Genomic DNA, 25,664 nt, shown 5'->3' with positions numbered 1-25,664 from the left:
CGGTTTCCGTAAAAGAAAAAAAAAAAAAAAGTGGTTCCCAGCACCTAGCGCAAAGAAGCGTTTTCCTTTTTTTTTTTTTTTAAGGGGGGAGGGTTAATACATCGCTTCTCTGTTTGAGCCAATTAATTTACTGTCAGTGTGCTATAAATATTTCTCATCCTCTTTCCTACGAAACCCTTTCTTCACATTACCTCTGTACTACTTCGTGCCCTTCCTCTATTACATTTTTTGTTCATTTTATTCGTTTCATTACCATTTTTCTTACACTGAGTATTATCTACCTATGTTCAAACAAACTTTGCTGTGAATGAACTGATTCTTTGTATCACCTTCCTTTCTCAACTGCGTCCTGTCCTTTTCCACGTTTTAAAGTACGTTTACTACAACAACAACAACAACAACAACAACATCTAATACTACTACTACTACTGCCAATTTCTAATGGCATATGTGCACCAACAAAATAAGCTCAGATGCAAGAAAACTCAAATAGGCCCGGTGACGGTTCAGTCAATAATGTGTGAATGTAGCTGGTGATGCAACAGCTCACTATGTCATTTAGTGTACTTCTTTGTCCCATGAGAGCAAATATTAGAAATTATTCTAAGCTTGGAGCTTATTTGGTTCGTCAGGCAGAAAAAAAAGGCATTAGTCTGATTTTAATTTATGGCTAAACTTGATGAAATAATAATTTGCTGGTAAGCACTCAAACACCAGAGAATCGAATATTAGATGCTACTACCCATCCTCTCTCTCTCTCTCTCTCTCTCTCTCTCTCTCTCTCTCTCTCTCTCTCTCTGTGAATAGGCATCTTAGTATTGGATGCTGACTATGAAATAATTCTGCTTCATATTATAACTCAAAGTCTGACATAGTTAATAACTATACCTGCATCCAAAACACCACCACCTCAGAGAAGCAATTCCATCGCCTATTTAGTGTTAATTCAGGGCTCGGGTAAAAAGAGCAATCGATTGGGAGCCCAGGAGTGCCAACTCAGCTGGAAAGGTTAAAGATTTTGATGTGTAATATAATATCAAGTGTACTTTCCGGCCGAGGGAACAGAGAGTCTGGCAGGCTCCCGGTGGTAGAAAACTGATGCCTCAAAAATCGGCTAGATGCACCAATAGATTCTAACAAGACAGTGATTTGCATTCATAACTCATTTTATAAGAATCTTTTTACTGAAATAACTGCCAGACAATATTTTTGATCTGAAAGATCGATACCACGATCTTTCACGACAATGCTTCCTGGATCGACTTACCATTTTGACTTCCTACGAGAATTTTAGATTTACCCTTCCTTCTCTTCCGTCTGTATGAGAGCAAGAATGTCGCGAAGAAGAAGAAGAAGAAGAAGAAGAAGAAGAAGAAGAAGAAGAAGAAGAAGAAGAAGAAAACCTCCACTGTCTCATATCGAAAAGTACGCTAGCCGTCTATTGAACGTAACTCGTAAAGGAGAGTATCACAGCAGTAGGCGCGTTTGGAGGGGAAGTTAAGTATACCTTAGTTTAACCAGACCACTGAGCTGATTAACAGCTCTCCTAGGGCTGGCCCGAAGGATTAGATTTATATTACGTGGCTAAGAACCAATTGGTTACCTAGCAACGGGACCTACAGCTTACTGTGGAATCCGAACCACATTCATTGGCCGGCCGGAGAATTGAACGCGGGGCCAGCAGAGTGCTAGCTGAGAACGGTATCCTCCAGTCCAATGAGGAACTCGTTCGGAGGGAGATCGGCAAGAAGGACAACGTTGAGTGATTGTTCATGCTGTCTAGAAAATTCAGTGGGTAATTTTATTACTTTAGATAGTGCAAATATCCCCAGTCTGGAGCTAGATCAGTTCATTAAGTTGACAGGTATCACTTGTAGCAAAATATTAATTGTTCAATTGCTTTATTGGGTTATCAACTTTTCAAAAATGAAACTTTTTGTATCATGTACATACGTTCCACTTACAAGAAAAACACTATTGCTTTTCATATTCGCTGTGGTTTTGAAAACTGTCAAGAGTCTCCATGTTATGTTGCAAATGTACTTTGTTTTAAAAAGTCGTCTCTAATTTCTCACTGTAAAAAGGCAGTGGTAAAATTTTATATGAAGGGAACTCTGACTATAGACCAAAAAAAGTAAGCTTTGACAGCTTATTAAATTGCAAAATTATGCATCTTTAAAAATGTTAAGTTCTCATGATAAGAAATTACTGTCAGCCATTTTTTTTCAAAGGAATCACACCTGTTAGAGATCAGCTGTTCCACCCACGCGACTAAGTTCCACACCTTTCGTTCCCGCTGAACGAAATTTCATCACTTTTCACCCTAACGCAAACCCTCACGAAGACTTGAATATCTTTGAAAATAATTTGCAACACTTTACCCATCATCACTTGCCGTGACGGGCGCGAACCAGTAGAAATTACGTAAATACCAAAAGTTCATTTTTGAAAAAGAGTAACGGCGTAATTTTTGCAGACGTAATTCATCTTAAGCAAATGAGTAACTTGACTCGTAACGAATACGCTCCTTTACCATACGCTCTCAGAGAGAGAGAGAGAGAGAGAGAGAGAGAGAGAGAGAGAGAGAGAGAGAGAGAGAGAATTTTTTTCTTTTCATCATAACAAAAGGCATAATAACAGTTAATCAATAAGTATTGGAAATTCAACCCACAAATTTATAAAAGCCAAGTACGACACGAATTTTCTTTAGTTTTATCCCAACCTTTGATCATTTAAGATCCAAATCCATTATTCCTGACTCATTTACACACAGCGGGAAAATTTACGTACACGCCCGCGTTCACTGAATTACCTTCCCCTTCTCCTTTCCTTTTCCGTTAAGTGCTCAGCCGCTATGTGAATTCTCGTACGTCATAGGGCATATGTACTGACCTTGTACAACATTTATCAACTGCCGTGCAGGAGTGGGAACTCATTATCCAAGCCTTGTGTATGCCGCAAGCTCTAATCGCATACTGCATGCAACCCCAATACTTCCCTTTCCTCGTGTCAGGGAGAAAGCTTCCTTTCCTCATGTCAGGAAGCCACCACTAGTTATGTGCATTTGCCTACAAGTAGAGTTCTCCTGTCGTTCTTCTTCTTCGTTTAACGTGCTTTTTCCCATTTTTCATATGGGGTAAGCACGATGCCTTCTTTTGAAGGACTTTGATTTGGCGTTGGGGTAGGCCGTAGCCTCGATCGACTGCCCTGCCTGACAACGCTTAGACCCCGGTAGCACGTGTATATGTATCGTGCCAAATCCCCAGCTCCCTTTCCCCTAGCAGAGAGGAGACGTGTGAGCGGTTTAGGCCAACAGTTCGAGACGTTTAAGGCGTCTGTTATGCTTTTAGAAGATGTTGGAGTGGCTTTGTTTGTGTGTGTATTTGAGAGTTCTCCTGTCGTTAGAGACAGTAAGTGTCTATATCCTTGGATAGGTTGGGCCTGTTGTAGTACGCAAGTTAGCCAACCCAGTACCCCTCTTAGCAGTTAGGTAGGTCCATTTAGCTATTGCAGTGCAGAAGCACAATTCATGTAGGGACGCTAGCTGACTAGTCGGGACGAATAGCTATTTTGCCAAAACCTTCACGCCCGAAAGGGTGTGAATGCCTTTTCAAAGGGGGACCTTTCACGTATTTACATTCCTCCCTCGTAGCCAGCTAGGAAATTATTCAAATTTCTGAATAAAAGCACTTCTCATTTGAATGTTAGGCCAAACAACATGGAGGAAAACGGAGGGTTATCACTTGTTTTGAACCAAGAACGCATTCTTCTCTTGCACCTGAACGGAAGTGAGTACACTGGAACCCCTTTTGACCCCTCCTGACCACGTGTCCAACAAATGGCCCCTCCAGAAGCATTATGGGTGAACCCAGGCTGTGAGGTAGATAGGAACTTAGCCTCTTAAGTACTTAACAATAAGACCTATTTTTCTCCACCTTCTTCGCTGGCTGTATGACTTTTTGCAGATCGACTGAGGCCTACAAGCCGAAATGAAAACAAGCTAAAGGAGCGCGCCCTGGACTCTCAGAGCCAAGCACTCCGCGCAAAACCAGCTACGTGTATAGACAGGCGTTCTTCCACCTCTCCCACTGGTGACGACTAATCACATTGATCTGACGCACCCTTATATGTTAAGCACAAACGTTTACAGGCACCAGGTACGTTGACTGCAATTAGTCAATAAGCCAGCTTCTTTCTCTCTGTGAAATTCTGTTCCATTTCTCCAAGTTCGATTTTCAATCTCTTAAACAAAGCTTCGCTGCTAAACCAACCTACGAACCAAGCAGCCCGTGAATCGCCCCCATGACTTGCTTTGAGACCAATCCAAATCAATTTAGTGGTCAGTACTCAATTATTCCCTCCATAGTGTTAATTAAGGGCCAGTTAACTTAAGTAACTCAAGTGATCAATTCCTCCATAGTGCACAGGTTCATGTGGGAGAAATTATTTGTGCTAGATCGCTAATCCTGGCTTTTCTTCTAGGAGTCATCCACGCTCTGCTCAAGTTGAACCACCGCCTTGTGAATCATATCCTTAAAGAACACTGCCATCTCTGAAACAGAGAAAGTCTGGATAGCCTTTCCCCCAGTTGCACACAAAGCCAAATACGGAACTAATTCAAGCTTTATTATACTTTCCAATTTGAGACGTGCCATTCACATCCTCATAATTTCCATGTTCTTTAATTTTGATTGCCCGCTGGACCCCCATTTCCAGTTTCATTTGATTTCTTCTTGTGTAAAAAATTCATTGTAACATAACTCCTTATTCATTTCCCATGGTGACCTCCCACCCTTTGAGCAAATTGGTAAAATAAAGTCTTAAATTTTCCTCCATTTTGGTTAAATTTTCCTCCAAAAAACCTTTTTCTTCCAAAGAGACCCAGTTAATACCCTGGTGTTCTAAAAAATTTCATTATATGCTATCAATATATTTTCTCCATAACCTGTAAAAGTAGTATATGTGGTAATTCTCTGTCAGCGGTGAGCTAGACTATGGCAATTGACGTTTTCCTATGTTAAAAGAATTTGAAGTAATATTTTGTCCCGGCTGTAACTAAGCTGTCATTGACCTTCCAGACTACACGACTTGTATCGTGGGGTAGGTCTAAAGGCAAGCGGCAAGCCCCCACCTCCATAGCTAATACGGCAAAATTGTATAAACCCCTAAAAATACATGTGTGTGTGTGTGTTACAATTTGTGTGTGTGTGTGTGTGTGTACTTAGTGTTTCAATTACGGTCATAAAAAATTTCATTATATAAAGCTATCAATAAAATATTTTCTCCATAACCTGTAAAAAGTAGTATATGTTACCTATAAAAAATAGTAAGCTATATGCTGTCACTGCCATTTTTTTTCGTAATAAATAAATTATAAAAACAAATGCCCTAATGAGGTTAGGCCAGGACATGGTATTCTAGGAAGGGTTTGTTTGTTCTCATCATTTCACACTCACCCTAAAGTTTTCCTCATAACCTATAAAAGTATATGCTATCAATATAAATTTTCTACATAACCTATATAAGCTACCACTGTTGTACATGTTTTGCGTTCAGATATTGGAGAGGCAAATAAACAAACAACTTAGAGGATAAAGTAAACAAACTCTGGACAACCAGGCTTACACAAGTCACAAGTCAGACGACAACTCACTGCAGTAAAATCAAGCTTTGTGGTCTTTTATACTTATATAATATATTATGAAATCGAGTAATCACTAATTAGAGTATCACTAATGCAGGAAAACAAATCCCTTACTGAGATATGGGCGTTCTGGTGTTGTTGCTATCGGCTCCCTGGCGACACAATTCCCGTTTGCTTCGTCCCTCTCTTGTAACAAACTTAAGAGACCAGTCGTTCAAATTTCTCCCTCATAAGAGTGGTACTTCTCTTGCTTATGGCAATGGAACTGCGTGAATGCACTACACGGTACGAAAATCCGAAAAGGAAATGCGTCACAAAGCACTACGATATCACTTGAACGAAAACTACACAACAAATCGAGATTGTTTACTGGTAAGACCTGACGCTCTTTTTGGAACTGTTACCTACTTATATAATTTCATATTTCCGAAAAGACGCAGTAAAAATATGTCAATATATATAAAATATTACATGTATACTATTAGGCATGGTAGTACATCTGTGGTAACGAGTTCAAAATATCGAGATATATAGATATATATTTACTTTTTATGGTATTTTGTGATATTTTTCTAGAGAACAAACAAGCTCTTATCGTAGAAAATGGGTAGTTTTAGTAGGATACTGAGGTAAATTTCTTACTTCTACTGTATTATCCAGAATTGGCAAGTCATACAAACATTGTACGACAATTTGTAACTCAGTGTCGCTCACAGGGCGATATCGAGATACATAGATACATATTTACTCTGATATATTTTTTGAGAGAGAAAGCCAGTTTTTATTGTAGATAATGTGTATTTTAGTAGGAAAGTAAATTATATTTCTCACTTCCACCTAAAAAGTCATACAGGCATTTCTTCAGGAACTTGAGTTGAATTCTGGCCGAATGCGCAGCCGAAAGAGACTTGGAGAAGGTAGTGACTACACAATTTAAAAGAGGAAACAGGATAGCAAAAGAAAACGTAGCCCTCATTATGTGTAACTGAATCACGAAAATATGGAACGTGATGAATATATAAATAAAGATAAAATCCACGAAGGAAAGGGAAACACTGGAGTGCTGCGAGGCCTTTCGGCTCTGTCGTCCTTTACTTAGCAGACTGAAGAAATATAAAAGTAGGTTTACAAGGAAAACTCATATAAATGACAGATGGGGATTACAAAGGAAAAATATGTACCTGGAATCCAACACAACTGAAGAATTAGTAAAACTGCCAAAACAGTTACCTTACTTGTACGGATTAGTCAAAACGCACAAAGAAAATAATCCTATGCGGCCTATTATCAGTACTGTTGGCTCAATATCATATAAACTTTCAAAATACTCGTATATTAGCAAGCTCTTGTCCCCGTTACTTGGAACTATCTCCGATTCTCGCGTGTATAATTATCTAGATTTAGTTGATAAGTTAAACAAAATCATTTTTTGCCCCACTGATAGATTCGTTAGTTTTGATGTTTGTTCTCTTTTTACTAAAGTCCCTATAGATTCTATTTTAGAGTATCTTAGTAATGAACTAACCCATCATGAATTACCTCTACCTGTAAGTCATATTATTTCACTCACTAGGTTGTGCATTTGTGATTGTAAGTTTATATTCAATGGTGCATTTTACCAACAAATATTTGGTATGGCAATGGGCAACCCTTTATCCCCACTCCTCTCAAACTTGTACATGGAATTCTTTGAAAAACGATATTTACCAAATATCATTTATACTCCTTTAAAGTGGTATAGATATGTTGACGATATTCTACTGTTTTGCCTGCTGGTATTGATGTAAATGATTTATTCTCTAATTTGAATAACCAGGTACCATCCATTAAGTTTACTTTAGAATTAGAAAAAGGCAATTGCCTCCCTTTCTTAGATGTTTTAATACATAGAGAACCATTTCAATGCAAATTCAGTATTATAGGAAATCAACCAACCACCCAACTTATGTCCATTTTTATTTAGGCCATCACCTTAACATCAAAATATCAATTTTTTCTTCTATGTTTTTACGAGCTTTACGCATTGTCAGTTCCCAGTATTTGGATCAAGAAATTCAATACATAAGAAAAATAGGGACAGATTTATGTTATCCTTCACATATACTAGATATCTGTTATAAAAAAAGCCCACAAAAAGTTTTATAGTGAAAGTAACATGGAGAAAGAAACCCCTAAGAACATTCTTAGCTTGCCTTATTTTAGTGGTTTTGAAAACATAAAATCAATGTTAAAATCTTTTAATGTCAACCTCGTTTTTTCCTATAGTAACACACTAAATAAAATTCCATGTTTGGACTACCCCTCTTTTTATACTGGCCAATCTAGCAAAGATTTAGTTGTATGTATTGAGCAACATAAGTATTCAGTCAAAACTGGACAAACATCAAATGCTATATTCATTCACAAACATCAAATGCTATATTCATTCATTTAAGTGAAAATTCTCACAGGATAAATTGGACTGAAAGTTCAGTGATTGCCAGATCGAAAGATTTCTCTTCAAGAAATCTTTTGGAGTCCGCTATAATCCAGCTTACTTCCAACTGTAATTTTAACCTTAGCCCTGACATGTATTTTTGGACCCCTGTATTACAAGAATGTTCAAGAATGGCCTAAAAGATAAAATCACCGACTTAATTACAAATTAGTTACCTTATATATATTTTCTATGTATTCGTATGTTTAACATAATTTTTTTATTTGTAGAAATGTTCATCTTGCAAAAAGTGTTATTATTTACAAAAAAGAGAATTATTTTGTACTAATATTTTTTGGTGGTGGTGGTCAGTCACCCCCTTGTATAATCTTTTAATTGTCCTGTCCCTGCTTCTGAGGCTGATCCTAATCCTTTGCAAAAGCTTTTAAATATTTAACCCTGTTTTGGCAGTTCTACTAATTCTTCAATTGTGTTGGATTCCAGTTAGATATTTTTCCTTTGTAATCTCCAAATGAGTTTTCTTTGTAAACTTACTTTTATATTTCTTCAGTCTGCTAAGTAAAGGACGACAGACAGAGTCGAAAGGCCTCGCAGCACTCCGGTGTTTCCCTTTCCTTCGTGGATTTTATCTTTACTTATATATTCATCACCTTCCATATTTTCGTGATTCAGTTATACATATATATATGTATATATATGTACATATATATATATATATATATATATATATATATATATATATATATATATACATATACAGTATATATATGTATATATATAATAATATATTATATATATTTTATATATATCATAGATATATTATATATATATATATATATACAGTATTCGCGGGGGGATGCATACCACACACCCCCGCAAATAGCTAAAATCTGTGAATACTTAAAACCCTCTAAAAACACTTAGAACTGCCCATTTTGATAAACACAAGAAAAACCCTGTAAAAATGCTCATACCTGAGTATTTTAATAGTTTTATCACAAAAAGTGCATTTATTCATGAAAATTATATGAAAATACAGTAATTAGTAAATATTTCTCAGTGAAAAATACCGCGAATGGGCGAATTTTCCGCGAACAATGGCTAGATATGTTCCACAGAGAAACCTGCAAATGCGTGAGTTCGCGAATCATGAGAACGCGAATACGGGGGTTTACTATATGTATATATATTATATATAGATTATATATATATATACCATATATATATATATATAAATATATATATATATATATATATATATATATATATATATATATATATATATATATATATATATATATATATATATATATGTGTGTGTGGGCTCCCTCCTTCTCTGTCTGATTTTTTCTTTGTAATGTAACCTCAAATGATGTTGTTACTAATCCTTTCTGTATCTCTCACTATAATTTTCTCACCTGTTTCTGCCCTAATGAGTGGACATGATACCAACAAAATATTTGTGAATAGAAAGGACGGAGGTTTTCACCCCCTCTGCATACAAAAGGTTGGCAGCTATACTCGGTTTTTTCCATCTGTCCACCCGCCTGTGGTGCTCGCGCATGGTAATACTGCGTCCGGGCCTTTAAATAGTTACGCTATGTGTAAGTTTTAGGTAAATAAAAGGATATCTGGGTATACATTTTGCAACTGAAAAGTGTTTTAATAATTTAATGTATGCAAATTACACTGTTAATATTTGAAATAGGATATTGTTATTATTGTTGAATGTAATAATAATAATAATAATAATTTGGCTACATTAAATCAATACAGTACATTATTGTTGCTGTAGTGAACAGTGAGAGAAGCAATTTTCTCGCCACTGCGTCTAATAACAATATCCTATTTCGAATATGAACGGTGTAATTCGCATACGGTAAATTATTAAAACACTTTTCAGTTGCAAATGTACACCCAGATATCATTTTATTTACCTAAAACTTACACATAGCGCAACTATTTAAAGCCCCGGACACAGTGTTACCATGCGCGAGCACCACAGGCGGGTGGACAGATGGAAAAAAAAACGAGTATAGTTAGCAAACCTATTCTTTCTCCCATAATTTTAGGGTACATATTCAAAATCAAACGTTTCACATATGGTAAGGACACGGATTTTACTCCCCACTTGGATTTACCTCAGCCATCACAGAGTTATCACATCTGTTTTGTTTTAGGGATGCTACTCAGTTTTTTTTTTTTTTTTTTTTTTTTTGTAAGCTGACTCCACTGTCCACGATTTACAGAACATGTAAAGTCTCGCAATCTCATACAAGCTTTGAGGAGGGAAGTTACAAAATCAAGGCTGTTGCCTCCCGATGTGCTCCCTAAATCATTTGACTTGGTTCTTTTTAAGAGGTCCATGTCATCGTTTTAGGTAATAGGTCCATGAATTCAGTTTCCCTGCAATACTAGGATTAATATATTAACACTAATCCTTGACGACTAGTTCTTAGTAAGCTCTATTTCCAAAAGCTTGAAATCTACTCCCACTTTGACATAATAAAACTGCATTCGCAAATGTTATGCTTAAAATGCTCGTTTCTTAACCTATCAGATTTTCCTTATACTTTCTTTTTAAAAGGAGAGAACTTGACTACAGTACCCCCGCAGATTACATATCGCGCCGAGACATTCAGAAAGTATCTTGGGTGTTTCTTATGTCTGATTTCCTTTCATTTCAGATGAGCTTTGAGTGTAATGGGCGGTGGGTGGCCAGCAGACAGGCGTGGTCATGGCGTGGGTGTCAGGCAAATGGCATGGTCATCTACCATCGTTCTTTGTTTGTGCCTGTGGACATGGTGTGAAGCCGTGGAGACTTGCGAGATGGGTGAACTCAGGTGTCATGATGGGAGCTGTGTGGCTGCCGACCAATACTGTGACGGGGAAAATGACTGTTCCGACGGAGAAGACGAACCACCAAAATGTACACGTAAGTCAAGAAAATATGTTTCTTTTATATTCTGATTTTATTGAATATTAATCTAAAATTAAGATTGGACTTATCAATATGAGATGAAAATTAAGGGAAAATTGCCAACTTTATACAGAAAGGTAATCAGAAAGTGGTGTGAAATCAGTGACATATATTTTGCTTAATATTTTCCATAAAAATATAGGCTACCACTTTAAAAAGTGAAAAACCAATGACTGGGGTACCTTTAAAATTTCCATGCGACATCAGGTTATTATAATTGCCGGACAAACTACTTTACAGTGATATGCAAATTTTACACAGCATGAGAAACTTGTGCGGCAAGATTTACCGCAGACATGTCTGCAGGACTCTGTAACGCTCACAAACACTTTTTGTTACAAACGTCCGCCTGATGAAAAGCCAGAGTTATGCATGTATATAAATTTACTGATTTGATTATTCACATAATTTGGTAAAAGTACATTTTTTTTTTTTTTTTTTTTGCAAAATTGACCATATCGGCAAACTATTCGGCGATGTTGTCGGTGGGGGTATGAGGCTGAACTTCAGTAAAACAAAAACACTAATGATTAGCAGATCTCTTCCTCCCCTTCAGGTGGATGGGACTTAGGACCTATTATAATTACTGACAGAAATGCTGGTACCTTCCTTTCCTATCATCACCTATGTCGTTTGCCTGGAAAAAGAGACACACTATCTGCATTGGCAGAAAATTTCTCAGATTCCTCATAAGGACCCACATTCCCTATGAGAGCCATGGCTTAATATAATTAGGTAAACTAGAAATAATCACAAACAGGTAAATTACAAAAAGTCTTAATTAGGTTAGCTTACATAACATTACGTTATTGCATCAATGAGACACAATGCACTCTAGTAGGTAGCTGATATTACCCTCAAGTTTGGTTACATTAGGCTGGTGTGTATTCAGTTGGGGTAACACAGTTGACTTAGGCTAGGCCAAGATTTATGATTAGGTTAGACTAATACAAAGTTAGGCTAGCTTAGTTTTGCAAGGCTAGAATGATTCCCAGATTCATTAGCCAAAACTGAAGTTAGGCTGGGTTTACCTATAGTTAGGCTAACTTAGGTAAATTTATACTGTACATCGGCTAGGCATAAAATAAACTCAGCACATGAGATTAGGACTATATCCAAAATCAATTTCATAACACCTTTCCAATTCCCCAATCTATTTTAGGTTAGGCGACATTTACCTTTTGGTCTGCTCCTCTTCGTCGCCACTTGTAATGGCTTAGCTGACACGCATTACTTAAAATTTGCGAGGTTATTTAGGTTATACTGATCACTGCTGATCACTTCGTGGTAGGATAGGCTAGGGATATAATATACCTTAGTTAGGACACGCTTCCCTGAGTGGTTAGTCTGCTGCCACTCATTTGGACAGCAACCAGAGGTTTCACAATAACACCGGTAAGTAGGTACATAGGCTAACATAACATTATAGACTAATGAATGTATATAGTACAGACTTACCAGACTACACAGACACTGATCTATAATAAAGTATTATTATAGATCAGGGAATGGGAAAAGGATTGGGTAATTCTAAGTACTAGCTCCATGCCTGTTTTACCTTGGAAACTACTTTTTTCTACACTTTTAGGGCTTCTGATACTGGTGGTGAGTTTGTTTGTTGTCGGCCAACTGTTATTTGCCCCCTAACTCTGCTCAACAGTAAAGGGGGACTATGGGAATTCGGAGTTTTGGGTGGGGGAGAACGCAGAAATCGAGCGGGCATGTTTACGCTGGGGAGGCACCCTCTAGAGGGGAAAAACGAGAGAGAGCCATTCGCCAACAGGAGGTAGCAAAGTGCATTTCGCCGTGTTTAGTACTGGCATCGGGGGGGATGGAATGTCCCTTCGCCGTGTTTAGTACTGGCCCTAGGGGTACCCATGTGTTAACAAGTTATTGCACTTGCCGGATGGGATATGAACCATTCCAAACAGATGTACCTGTGCTCTGTCTTGTGAAGACTGCGTATGGAAACCCCTTGTTGGATGGACTTCTGGGGTTAATTACAGGTTAATTACATTTGTGCAACAAAAACTGAAGATAAATCCATAATTAGCAACCAAAAAACTGTAGAAAAAGTCAAGGTAGAAGGAAATCGTCGCCGCAGAGCTACTACTTAGATCTACCAAGGACTGGTTAGTTTGGCTTATAGGATAGGCACTAGAATAAGGATAATTTAGTTGAATTGCCTGAAGCAACATATAGCCAAGTACTCTGCGACATGGCTTCACACACGCTGTTGCTACGCTATCTTATCACATACTTACTCCATTACTGTAATTACACTGTGCCAGGTTGGCAATCATATGATAAAGGCCTAATGGCTCTGTTATATACAATTTAAAATGTACCATGCTCTTGTAGGCATGAAAGGGAAGTCAAAGGATTTATATTACTGGTGTAAGGGACTGCATGGCGGTCCTATGGGCACACGTGTGTGCGAGTCAGCCATCGGACAAATGACAACAAAGCATCCCGTTCTCTCACTCTCCCTCCCGTGAGTCAGTGACGATCGCTCGAAGGAACACAACTTCTACCATACAATATTCCTGTCTATTTCTCCCTAACCATTGTTGTCTCGATTCATGCACAACCACCACTACTTGCATTGCCATGCAAGCATTCCGATCATGGGCTCATAATGTTCCACCAAATCTTCTGTATCAAACTGTATGTATGTTTCTGTTTGTGAAGACGCCAAACGTCTCGCCATTTCACATATATTATGCTACTGCATTGTATTCATTAATCTGTCTTGAATCTCATGCAAATGTCCATATGTGGAATTTCCTGGCCTTTCCATTGATATATGTTTTATCATTGTACATTTATTATGCCTCTCACAATCAACATCTGTTTGTCTGTCAACAAGCACAGGTGTCCAAAACATAATCTCCGTTTTGTTTTGTCTGTGTGTAGAAACTACATTGCGGCTCGCACCAGCCAATAACAACCATGAAGATTCTGTACATTCATTCAGTAAGGAACCAGTAATAAACTACACAACACCCAGCCAGTATGTCACTCAATAGCTTCCTTACACTGGTGAACCCGGAGTGACCCGATGGTAGACATCCGACCCCCTGAGATGACCCACCCCACCCCCCCAGGGTCACCAGTGTAAGGAAGGTGTTTAGTGACATACTGGCTGGGTGTTGTCTAGTTTATTACTGGTTCCTTACTGAATACAGGGTAGCTACCTTGAGGAGGTGCCACAGATATGGGACCCTGGGCTGGAGGGCCTAAAGATGAAGGATTCATAACCGTCAGGTCAATGGCGGGTGTAGCTGCTTTATTAGGCATTTTGCTCATAGGGCAGAGTGCCCATAGACCTCACAGGAGGTGCAATAATTTTTACTATAATCTTTGCTTGCCACTGTCCCAGTGGAGGGAGCAGGCCTGTTGTTGTTTACCCAGGGGCCAGATGTGGCTCATTTGGTCGTGGTCCCACTTAAGGATTTGGAGGGAGTTTCTGGCTGATTCTCAGCCTTTAGGTGGCACTGTTCAATGGGGTGCTGGTGCCCTATCTTTTTACAGTGGCCACACATGGGCTTGTTGTGAAGGTGCCCATTCTTGGGCGGAGGCTGACCAGAGGTAAGAGAAGAGGGCTGGACCTTATGTCCCCAGGAACTGGCTGCAGGATGGTAAGTGTCCCAGTGATCTGCCAAACGGCAGCACTCATCTAGTGTTGGAGGGTTCTTGTCGCAGAGATAGGTGGTGAGGGCCGGGGGGCTTGGTCCGTAGTGTAGGAAGTCCTTGAGATGGAAACTTTCGATTATTTCCCCTGCAAAGGTGGCGTTGCAGGCATCCAGTTATGAGTTAAATATATTTCTTTGGTTTTGTTTTATAGATAGAGGGGATGGGTGTGAATCATTGTATTTCTTCGTTTATGGTAAGAGGCTTTGAAGGCTTTTGCATTAGTTATTAACTGTTTGAAGGTGTAAGCATTGTCAGAAAGTCTCTAAATTTCTTTAAATGGGGCTGCAAAAGCTGCTGCTGCTGGGATATTGAAGTAAACTGCTTCATAAGGTAAATACCAATAGGGTGTTGCTTGTCTGTCTTTTGTATCTTAAATTGTTTGTTGCAATGGTTGAGGGGTTCAAGTGACTTGGCTTGCAGCAAGGGAAGCAAAATTAATCTGGATGAGCTAGGGTTCACAAGGCACTAGTTCTACTTATGCTTTAGAGGGTAAATTTTTCTTTGTTGCAGCAGAAAACTCTTGCATACTAGCCCTCCTGAAGGTTACAAAGAGAATTCTATCATGGGTTAGGGTCTTCTAATTCTTTGTGCAGAATTTTGACCTGCTTGTTATGTTTTTAGTTAACAATTCCTCTTATTCTTTTTATATTTTTTAGTCTAGTCACGGTATGAGAATATATCGTCTTGTTTTCATTAGAGTTTATGCAATGAGTCTAATAGCATTATTTGTAATTATTGTTTTGAGTGCCATAAAGACATGTGAGTATTGAGTCTGCATTCCTCAACCTACTAATGGATTCAGAGCCGATGAAGCACGGTTTTCTGGCAATAACTTTTTATCAAAACATCGGATAATGGTGAAAATTGGCAAGTGTATATTTTATAACCCTACCTAATTTTGCAAGTATTATCTAGTGCTTAAGTTCGATAGTTTTGATATTTATAGAGTAAAATTAAGTCGTCGATGCCAGAACCGAGAAAATCACAGACAAGGATCCTAAAACAGTTCGTGACGTAAACATACAACGTCATGAGGCTCTACCCATCCAGGTAGACAGTAAGTCCCTAATGGGTGAATGATATGCTTAGACAGTCTAGCCTTTAACAAATTCGGTAATGGCCCGTGGCTGCAAGACTGCATCTGTGCTACGGCTTGCCACTTTGTATACAAGCGAGAAGACCTGTGGCAAGATTTACTGGTGCATGAATAGGTAATTATTTCTATAGTGGGTAATAGCTACTCGGCAACACTCGTCTCAACCACCTTCTTTACCGTTTTATTTGATACTAAACATGACCGTAGATACTGTAATACGCTTTGTTATTCAGTAGTTATTGATAGTGCTAATAAAAAATAAATAGGTGGATGCGACGTACATTATTTTGCATAGTAAAGATTATAGAAATATGTACAATTTTATGTTTGTTTACGCCGTTATAACGTTGCTGGGACCTGAAAGGTTATTCTGCATTATGATTTAACATAAAAAAGTCCTTGTAAGGTATATTGTAATGTGCGTACCGTCCTCATAATTTACGTGATTGTTGGGAAAAAAATTATTTATATATATATATATCTATTTATATATATATATATATATATATATATATATATATATATATATATATATATATATATATATATATATATATATATATGACTTTTATCACATCACCGTAATTCATATACAATCGGTAAGCTGCAAATGTCCTTTAATATCCAATTCGCTCTACCTCAGAAATAATATATTTTCATATATGTTACCGAAGGGGAATTTTTTAGTTGATAATAAGTTCGTCGTCCCGTGGGCTCGAACCAGCGAAGGACAAGAATTCAGGACTACAGTGGACGCATTTAACCCACGCAGCCAGCAAGTGACGTATAAGTGGATATCATCTCCCATATACAAATCGCCCGTCGAACTCAGGTGTTTGAATTTTAGAGACGATATCCACCCACCTCTGCCATGCTAACTGTGTAGTGCGTTTGTCGCACGCAGCCATATTATGACTTTTTATCACATCACCGTGATTCATATACAATCAGTAAGCTGCAAACGTCCTTTAATATCCAATTCGCTCTACCTCGGAAATAATATATTTTCATATATGTTACCGAAGGGGAATTTTTTTAGTTGATAATGAGTTCGTCGTCCCGTGGGCTCGAACCAGCGAAGGACAAGAGCTCAGGACTACAGTGGACACATTTAACCCACGCGGCCAGCAAGTGAGGTATAAGTGGATATCATCTCTCATATACATATCGCCCGTCGAACTCAGGTGTTTGTATTTTTTAGAGACGATATCCACCCACCTCTGCCATGCTAACTGTGTAGTGCGTTTGTCGCACGCAGCCAGCCATATATGACTTTTATCACATCACTGTGATTCATATACAATCAGTAAGCTGCAAACGTCCTTTAATATCAATTCGCTCTACCTCGGAAATAATATATTTTCATATATGTTACCGAAGGGGAATTTTTAGTTGATAATGAGTTCGTCGTCCATGGGCTCGAACCAGCGAAGGACAAGAGCTCAGGACTTCGTGGACACATTTAACCCACTGGCAAGTAGTATTTGTATATGGGAGACGATATCCACTTATACCTCACTTGCTGGCAAATGCGTCCCACTGTAGTCCTGAGTTCTTGTCCTTCGCTGGTTCGAGCCCACGGGACGACGAACTTATTATCAACTAAAAAATTCCCCCTTCGGTAACATATATGAAAATATATTATTTCAAGTAAGCATATTTTTATTGTATATGAATCACGGTGATGTGATAAAAGTCATAATATGGCTGCCTGCGACAAATGCACTACACAGTTAGCATGGCAGAGGGTGTGGATATCGTCTCTATCAATAAAACACCTGAGTTCGACGGCGATTTGTATATGGGAGACGATATCAACTTATACCTCACTTGCTGGCCGTGTGGCGTCACTGTAGTCCTGAGTTCTTGTCCTTCATGGTTCAGCCCACAGGACGATGAACTTATTATCAACTAAAAATTCCCTTAAAACAAAAATTAAAGGACATTTGCAACTTACTGGTTATTTATATATATATATATATATATATATATATATATATATATATATATATATATATATATATATATATATATATATATACTGTATTGTCATGATGCGTATCAAGTACCTGGTTATTACACAACTAATCACAAATTTCAAAAATATACCTCACTTCAGCCAGATACCTGAACTCTCATAACATTAATTATTACGACAGAGTACTCTAAAGGTAACAGTGATCCCTTAAGAAAAAACTTATTTATTACTTTAAAAATCAAACTAAGTCTATCAGAATATGTGTGAGGTATCAAAAATTAAACTAGAAATATTCTAGAGTAGAAGGGTATCACTCCATCAAAAACTCTGTTTCCCTGGTCTTAATTCACTTTAGCAAAACTAAAAGAACAAAACATGTTTATCACTTTGCCTTATGCATACACAATCAATCCTGCTCACTGATGATCAATAAATGAAACACTTTTTCTAAAAACATTAAATACAAAATTTATTTTTAAATTCAAAGTTTATAACTAGAATTCACAATCTGAAAAAAATTATCATTGCTTGAAAATAATACAACACTTAATTAGTTCTTGAATTAAATCATGAAACAAAACTAATTCACAAAAACTTTATCAGGAATTTAAATTAATCAAGCAAAATTTAAACTATCAAGAATTACTCAAGATTTAAAAAGAAAACCTTAACAAATGAAATATTAAATCAAGTATGCAATGTTAAATTACCAAGAAATATTTAAAATGCTACGTAAATAAATGTTACATCACAAACATAATAAATGTGAAAATATGAAGAGATTGTAAATAAAAAACACACAAAAATACACATAAGATTTATCAATAATGATTTCACTCGGTCAAAATTCCTAACTTATCATACCATGGTATTAATAAGTAAAATTCATGTTACCTTACACAAACTTGTGAAAACCTCTGTAAAATCACTTGCTGCAGCTGCGTTACCGCAAAACACACTTTTATCAGGCGCCGTTACAAACTAAATAACTTTACTAAATTCAGATCTCAAAAGTAATGCTAATACGTGACCACAAAACACTACGTTAAAAGTAATATTTTTTTAAGAACGAGAGAGAGAGAGGGAACCAAATCAACTGGTCTCAGAAATCAGAATGAAACAAATGTTAGAATTCCAGTAACACGTGAAACAATTACATGATGTCATTAAAGCATTTTGGGTGTGAGATACAAAAGTTCTAGAAGCAGGGGAGGTGACGTCATCCCAGCAAAACGTTTTGAACGCAATCTTACAACACATGGCGTAATTGATGAAGACACGTATTCTTTCTCTCAAAGTGGCGTACATGACTCGAACAATGCATGTAACAACACGAAATCACTCGTCTTGAGCCCGTATGAGACGAATCGGCATTTGTTTTCCAAACCTGTTATCACGTTAACCAAAACAAAGCGTCCTCTCTTATCTCAACTGATGACAATTGAAATGAAACAAGTCTCTGCTGGACACACACGTGTTTATATACTACGCTTTTATGAAGAAGGATATTATTCTAAACTACGTTACTATTAAAATTATATTATTAATTCTAAATTACGCTAGTAAGTTACTTAATCATTAGTTCTTTTGAGATCTGATGCCAAATTAAATATGACACTTCAACAACCATTATCATTACACATAACACATGAAAAAAAAGTAAATATGTCAAAATTATAGGAGGATATACGTATTACAAGGCAACATCATGAAATTCCTACCCCAGAAGATTACTTATCCCGGGTTTGAATCCAACGATTCACAACCGGATAAATAATCTGCTATGACATTATCTTTTCCTGAAATGTGTTTAACTCTTACATTATACGTTTGCAGGCATAAAGACCACCTGGTCAGTCTCATATTATTTTTCATCTTATTGACGAATGAGATTGGGTTGTGATCCGACAACACTAAAATTTCTTCATTCCTAGGTCGGTTCACATACACTTCAAACTTTTTCAATGCTGTGATTAATGCTAATGTTTCTTTTTTGATTGTTGAGTAAGTTTTCTGGTGCTTTTTCAACTTTGAAGACATGAAACATACTGGATGGAAGATTCTGTTGTCATCTTCTTGAAGTAGAGCAGCTCCAATTCCACAGTCAGATGCATCAACTTGTATCACAAACTTTTTATTGAAGTCTGGAGCTTGAAGCACTGGTCTTGAAGTTAATATGGCTTTAACCTTCTCAAATGATTCTTGACATTCTGGAGTCCAAACAAACTTTCTTTTAGGACTGGTTAAGTCAGTTAAGGGAGCTACTACGGCTGAGAAATTTGCACAGAATCGGCGATAAAATCCAGCAATGACCAAAAATCTTTGTAGCTGTTTCCTTGTAGTAGGAGGGGTAGCCTTATGGATACCTTCTACATTAGCATCAATAGGAGCGAGAAGGTCTTTTCCAACTTCAAATCCTAGATACTGTACAGTTGCCTTTCCAAACTCAGTTTTTTGTAAGTTGATTGTTAGTCCTGCTTCCTGTAGTTTCTTAAACACTTTCCTTAATATCTTCAGATGTTCTTCCCATGTATTAGAATAAATCATAATGTCATCAAGGTATACATCCACTCCTTCTATTGATCCTAGTAGTTGATCCATCACTCACTGGAATGTTGCAGGTGCATTCATCAGACCAAACGGCAAAACAGTGTATTGATACAGTCCAAAAGGAGTAATGAAAGCTGACAGCAACTTAGCATTCTCATCTAAGGGAATTTGATAATATCTTTTCAACAAGTCTATCTTGGAAACAAATTTGGCTTGCCCAATGTTATCAAGTAATTGATCAATAAGAGGCAAGGGATAATTGTCAGCCACACTGATGGAATTCAGTTTCCTATAATCAGTACACATCCTAAATGAGCCATCTGGTTTCTTCACTAACACATAAGGAGAACTATAATGACTTGAACTGGGTTCTGCTAATCCATGCTGCAACAAATATTCAACTTCTTTCTTCAAAACATCTCGATGAAAAGGTGATAAGCGATAAGCTCTCAGTTTAAAAGGTTTTCCATCTACTCTGATTTTTATCTCATGCTTTGTCAGATTGGTACGCCTAGGTACATCTGCAAAAATTTCAGGGAAACTTTGAACCACTTCACTTAATTCACTACTTTGCTCAACACTCAGATGTTTTAGTTTATCTTCCAAATTTTCTAATATTGAAGAATTGTTCATCTTGTTTTCAGCTCCCAATTCGTAGCCATCATCGTCCTCAGTGGATGAAGTTGTCTGTGTTATTGACACTGTTTCAGTTTTAGTCTCTGAGAAGTAAGGTTTCAAAAGATTCACATGTATCTTCCTCTGTCGTTTCCTTCTTCCTGGTGTTTCAATCACATAAGTTCGATCACTTAACTTCTCTATTATCCTATAAGGACATTGAAACTTATTGGTAAGGGGAAATCTCTTCACTGCTAAGAACACTAGAACTTGCTGTCCAATACTAAAATTTCTTAGCTTAGTTTTAGCATCATATTTTCTTTTCATTTTCTCTTGACTTATTTTCAAATTCTCTGAAGAGATTTTTCTAATTTCTCTTAACCTTTTCCTCAAGTTTTTCACATATTCTCCTTGGATTTCCTCTTGATTTTCTTCCCAATTCTCTGCAAGAATCTTCAATGGACCTCTAATGTCTCGAACAAAAATCATTTCATTTGGTGAACATCCCATACTTTCTTGATAAGCATTCCTAACTTCAAATAACATTAAAGGTAAACCAGCATCCCATTCTCTTCCTGATTCATTACAATACTTAGTTAAAATACTTTTCAATGTCTGGTGGAACCTTTCCAAGGCTCTTTGAGTCTCTGGATGATAAGCAGTTGATAACTGTTGTTTTACTCCTAACATGTTCATCACATCCTGGAATAATTTTGAAGTAAAGTTCGTTCCTCTATCACTTTGCACAATTCCTGGTATTCCAAACTTGGAGAAAAACCCCACCAACTTCTCAGCAATTACCTTGGCACTTATACTTCTTCCAGGAATTGCCTCAGGATACCTAGTCACTGGACATATTAATGTTAATAGATATTCATTTCCTTTCTTTGTTTTCGGAAGTGGCCCAACCACATCTATAATCACCTTGCTAAAGGTTCTCCTCTAACTTCTATGGGATGTAGGGGTGCTTTCTGAATGGTTTCATTCGGTTTTCCAGCTATCTGGCATGTGTGACACACTCTGCAAAATCTGCTAACATCCTTGTGAAGTCCAGGCCAGAAAAAATACTTCATAATCTTCTCAACAATCTTCCTGATTCCCGTATGTCCAGACTCGTGCGCTACTGCTACAACTTGTTTCCTCAGTGGATATGGAATTAAAATTTGATGATATTCACCCCATTCAGCATTTCCTGGTATATCTGCAGGTCGATGCTTCCTCAATAGCAATCCTTCCTTTAGATAATAATAGGTAGAGGTTTGTTGCATCTCTTCTTGATCAACAACTCTGAAGAACAAATCAGCCAACGTTGTATCCCTCTTCTGCAGTTTCATTAGCTTCTCTCCTGTCACTTGACCAACTTCAAGGGCTGAACTCTCCATATCTGCTAACTCTGCTTCTGTAGTTTCATTATTATCGTCAGGAACACTTTGACTACTCGGGGTCTCTTTAATAACAACAGGATTCTCTTCTTCTTGGGAAATCTCTTCATTACTAACACTAGGGGAAACTTCACTTTCCTGGAACAGCTCTTCTAAGCTTAAAGATCCTTCACTTGATCCTTCTGATGCAGGTAAATCCTCAGTATCTTCACTTGCAGACATAGTTCTCTTCATACTCCCGGTAGTTACACAACTTGGGAACAGGTGGGGGTTTTTCTTCTTTAAATCTACAGCAGGACTAACCCTTAACGGTTTGTCTGTCACTATAGGACAAGGAACAAATGGTACACCACCAACTTCATTACCCAGTAAAACGTGTACACCTTCAACAGCTAGTGAGTCCTTTACAGCAAAATCAACATTTCCTGTCACCAATTCACAGGACAAATGCAAGCGGCATATAGGAGTTACCTCTTCTCCTCCTATACCCTTCAAAATAACTGAATCTCCAGTGAGATTCTTCTCCAACTGTGGGTGAGCACCACGAACTACCACACTATGGTTACTCCCCGTATCACGTAATACTTTGACTGGTACATGCACACTTCCTCCTTGAGTTGTCAGCGTACCTTCATAGATATATGGCTTAAAAGCCTCCAAGTTGCTCAGCCACTCACCGCTTGAAGTTACATTTCCACTGGTTGCTAACCACTCTACTTGTTTAGTCTCAGTCTTCCCCACACTGCTCTTTATAGTTTGCTTCACCTGGTTACCTTTAACCACTTGACCAACTGGTTTGGTCTGCTGTTGTGTCTGATAACAATCTCGACTGTAGTGTCCTACTCTTCCACACTTGTAGCAGACAACATTAGTCTTCTGTATCTGTCTTGAAAACAGACTGGATGATGATGATTTAACATTCAATTGCTGACGGGTGTTACCTGGCTTTGTATTGGCATAGCCACTAGAAGGATTTCCAGTTGTAATGTTCCTGAAATTTGGATGAGACCTGAAACCTGTGCGTTGTTGGTTCTGGTACTTGACATTATAATTTCTTTTGCTACATATGATATTAAAGTCTTCACTCAATGTAGCAGCTTTGTTAAGTTTCTTAACCTCTCCCTCTCTTAAATAGGCTCTTATGTGTTCAAGAATTCCTCTAAGATATTGTTCTAGGACTACTAACTCCTCAAGTTCGTCCATAGATTTAACTTTAGCAGCCTCCAACCATCGTTTAAAACATCTTACTTTGTAGGCATAATCCAAGAAAGTTATCTTGTTATCCTTTCTCAAAGATCTGAATCTTTCATTGTAATATTCAGGGTCATCTGGTAAACTTGTAGCACATTGTGTTTGAGTACCTTGTACTCTTCACACTGATCAGCTGATAAGGCTAAATAGGCACTTCTTCCTTTACCAATGAGAACACTCTGTAACAAGACCGTCCATTTTTCCTCTGGCCATCCCATACCTGAAGCCACTTTTTCAAAGTGATCAAAAAACTCATCTGGAGCTTCTTCTGTAAACTTTGGAATTAACTTCTGCACTCTTACTACATCAAATACAGGGTCTGAATTACCTTGAGTAGGGTTAGACGGTGTTACAGGTAATGTGGATCGAGCTTTTATTAACTCCATCTCCCTTTCATGTCTTGCTCTTTCTCTTTCTTCTTCTGCTGCTTTTTCTTCTTCTCTTTCTTTTCTCTCTCTTTTCTCTCTACCTTCTCTTTCTCTTTCTGCCTGTATTTTCTCTCTTTCAGCCGGCATCTTCAGCTTAATCAAATTTTCTTCTGCTTCTATACGTCTTAGTTCTGCTTCTGCATCACTTTTCTCTTTCTTTTGCTCATGTTTATCTGTAAGTTCTGCCTCAGCTGCATTCAACAACTCCTGTGCATCTCCTAACTCTTCATCTATTTTACCAGAGTCCATCAATGCTTGGATTGCAATATATTTGATTTGTGCCTTAATCATACCATAGACACATTACCCCCACATGCCACTGCTAAAGCAATCCACTGTGCCTTAGTCAGGTTGGATTCAGATAACTCTTGGATGGAAGGAGTTGCTAAAAACTTCTGAACATTGAACAGAGCCATTTTTTCTAAGTTACTCAACTAAATAATTCACAATACAAAGCAAAAAATAACTATGTGGTCACTCTCCTATCAAAATATATCCCTAACACCACCAGTATAAACCATAAACCAGAGTGATATTTTGTTTTGTTCCAGGGTCTCTGGGCACTAAACAATATAATGTCACGATGCGTATCAAGTACCTGGTTATTACACAACTAATCTCAAAATTCAAAAATATACCTCACTTCAGCCAGATACCTGAACTCTCATAACATTAATTATTACGACTGAGTACTCTAAAGGTAACAGTGATCCCTTAAGAAAAAACTTATTTAGGCTATTACTTTAAAAATCAAACCAAGTCTATCAGAATATGTGTGAGGTATCAAAAATTAAACTAGAAATATTCTAGAGTACAAGGGTATCACTCCATCAAAAATTCTAACTGTTTCCCTGGTCTTAATTCACTTTAGCAAAACTAAAAGAACAAAACATGTTTATCACTTTGCCTTATGCACACACAATCAATCCTACTCACTGGTGATCAATAAATGAAACACTGTTTTTCTAAAAACATTAAATACAAAATTTATTTTTAAATTCAAAGTTTATAATTAGAATTCACAATCTAAAAAATTTATCATTACTTGAAAATAACACAACACTTAATTAATTCTTGAATTAAATCATGAAACAAAACTAATTCACAAAAACTTTATCAGGAATTTAAATTAATCAAGCAAAATTTAAACTATCAAGAATTACTCAAGATTTAAAAAGAAAACCTTAACAAATGAAATATTAAATCAAGTATGCAATGTTAAATTACCAAGAAATATTTAAAATGCTACGTAAATAAATGTTACATCACAAACATAATAAATGTGAAAATATGAAGAGATTGTAAATAGAAAAACACACAAAAATACACATAAGATTTATCAATAAAGATTTCACCCGGTCAAAATTTCCTAACTTAACATACCATGGTATTAATAAGTAAAATTCATGTTACCTTACACAAACTTGTGAAAACCTCTGTAAAATCACTTGCTGCAGCTGCGTTACCACAAAACACACTTTTTACCAGGTGCCGTTACAAACTAAATAACTTTACTAAATTCAGATCTCAAAAGTAATGCTAATACGTGACCACAAAACACTACGTTAAAAGCAATATCTTTTTAAGAACGAGAGAGAGAGAGAGGG

General features: G+C 37.3%; 1 protein-coding gene across 1 annotated transcript in view; it reads left to right on the top strand.

Moving 5' to 3' along the window:
- The window catches only part of LOC136848013 (uncharacterized), a 98,703-nt gene that overhangs the window by 40,349 nt on the left and 32,690 nt on the right, over positions 1 to 25,664 (top strand). Inside the window, exon 2 of the mRNA XM_067120038.1 lies at positions 10,769 to 11,016. Within this exon, the coding sequence (XP_066976139.1) occupies positions 10,785 to 11,016 (232 nt within the window). The 5' untranslated portion in view covers positions 10,769 to 10,784. The remainder of the gene's footprint in view (positions 1 to 10,768; positions 11,017 to 25,664) is intronic.

The sequence above is a fragment of the Macrobrachium rosenbergii genome, chromosome 18, assembly GCF_040412425.1.
Source record: "Macrobrachium rosenbergii isolate ZJJX-2024 chromosome 18, ASM4041242v1, whole genome shotgun sequence".
Lineage (NCBI taxonomy): Eukaryota > Metazoa > Arthropoda > Malacostraca > Decapoda > Palaemonidae > Macrobrachium > Macrobrachium rosenbergii.
Note: the sequence above shows the minus strand (reverse complement) of the source record. Positions and strands in the feature narration are given on the sequence as shown.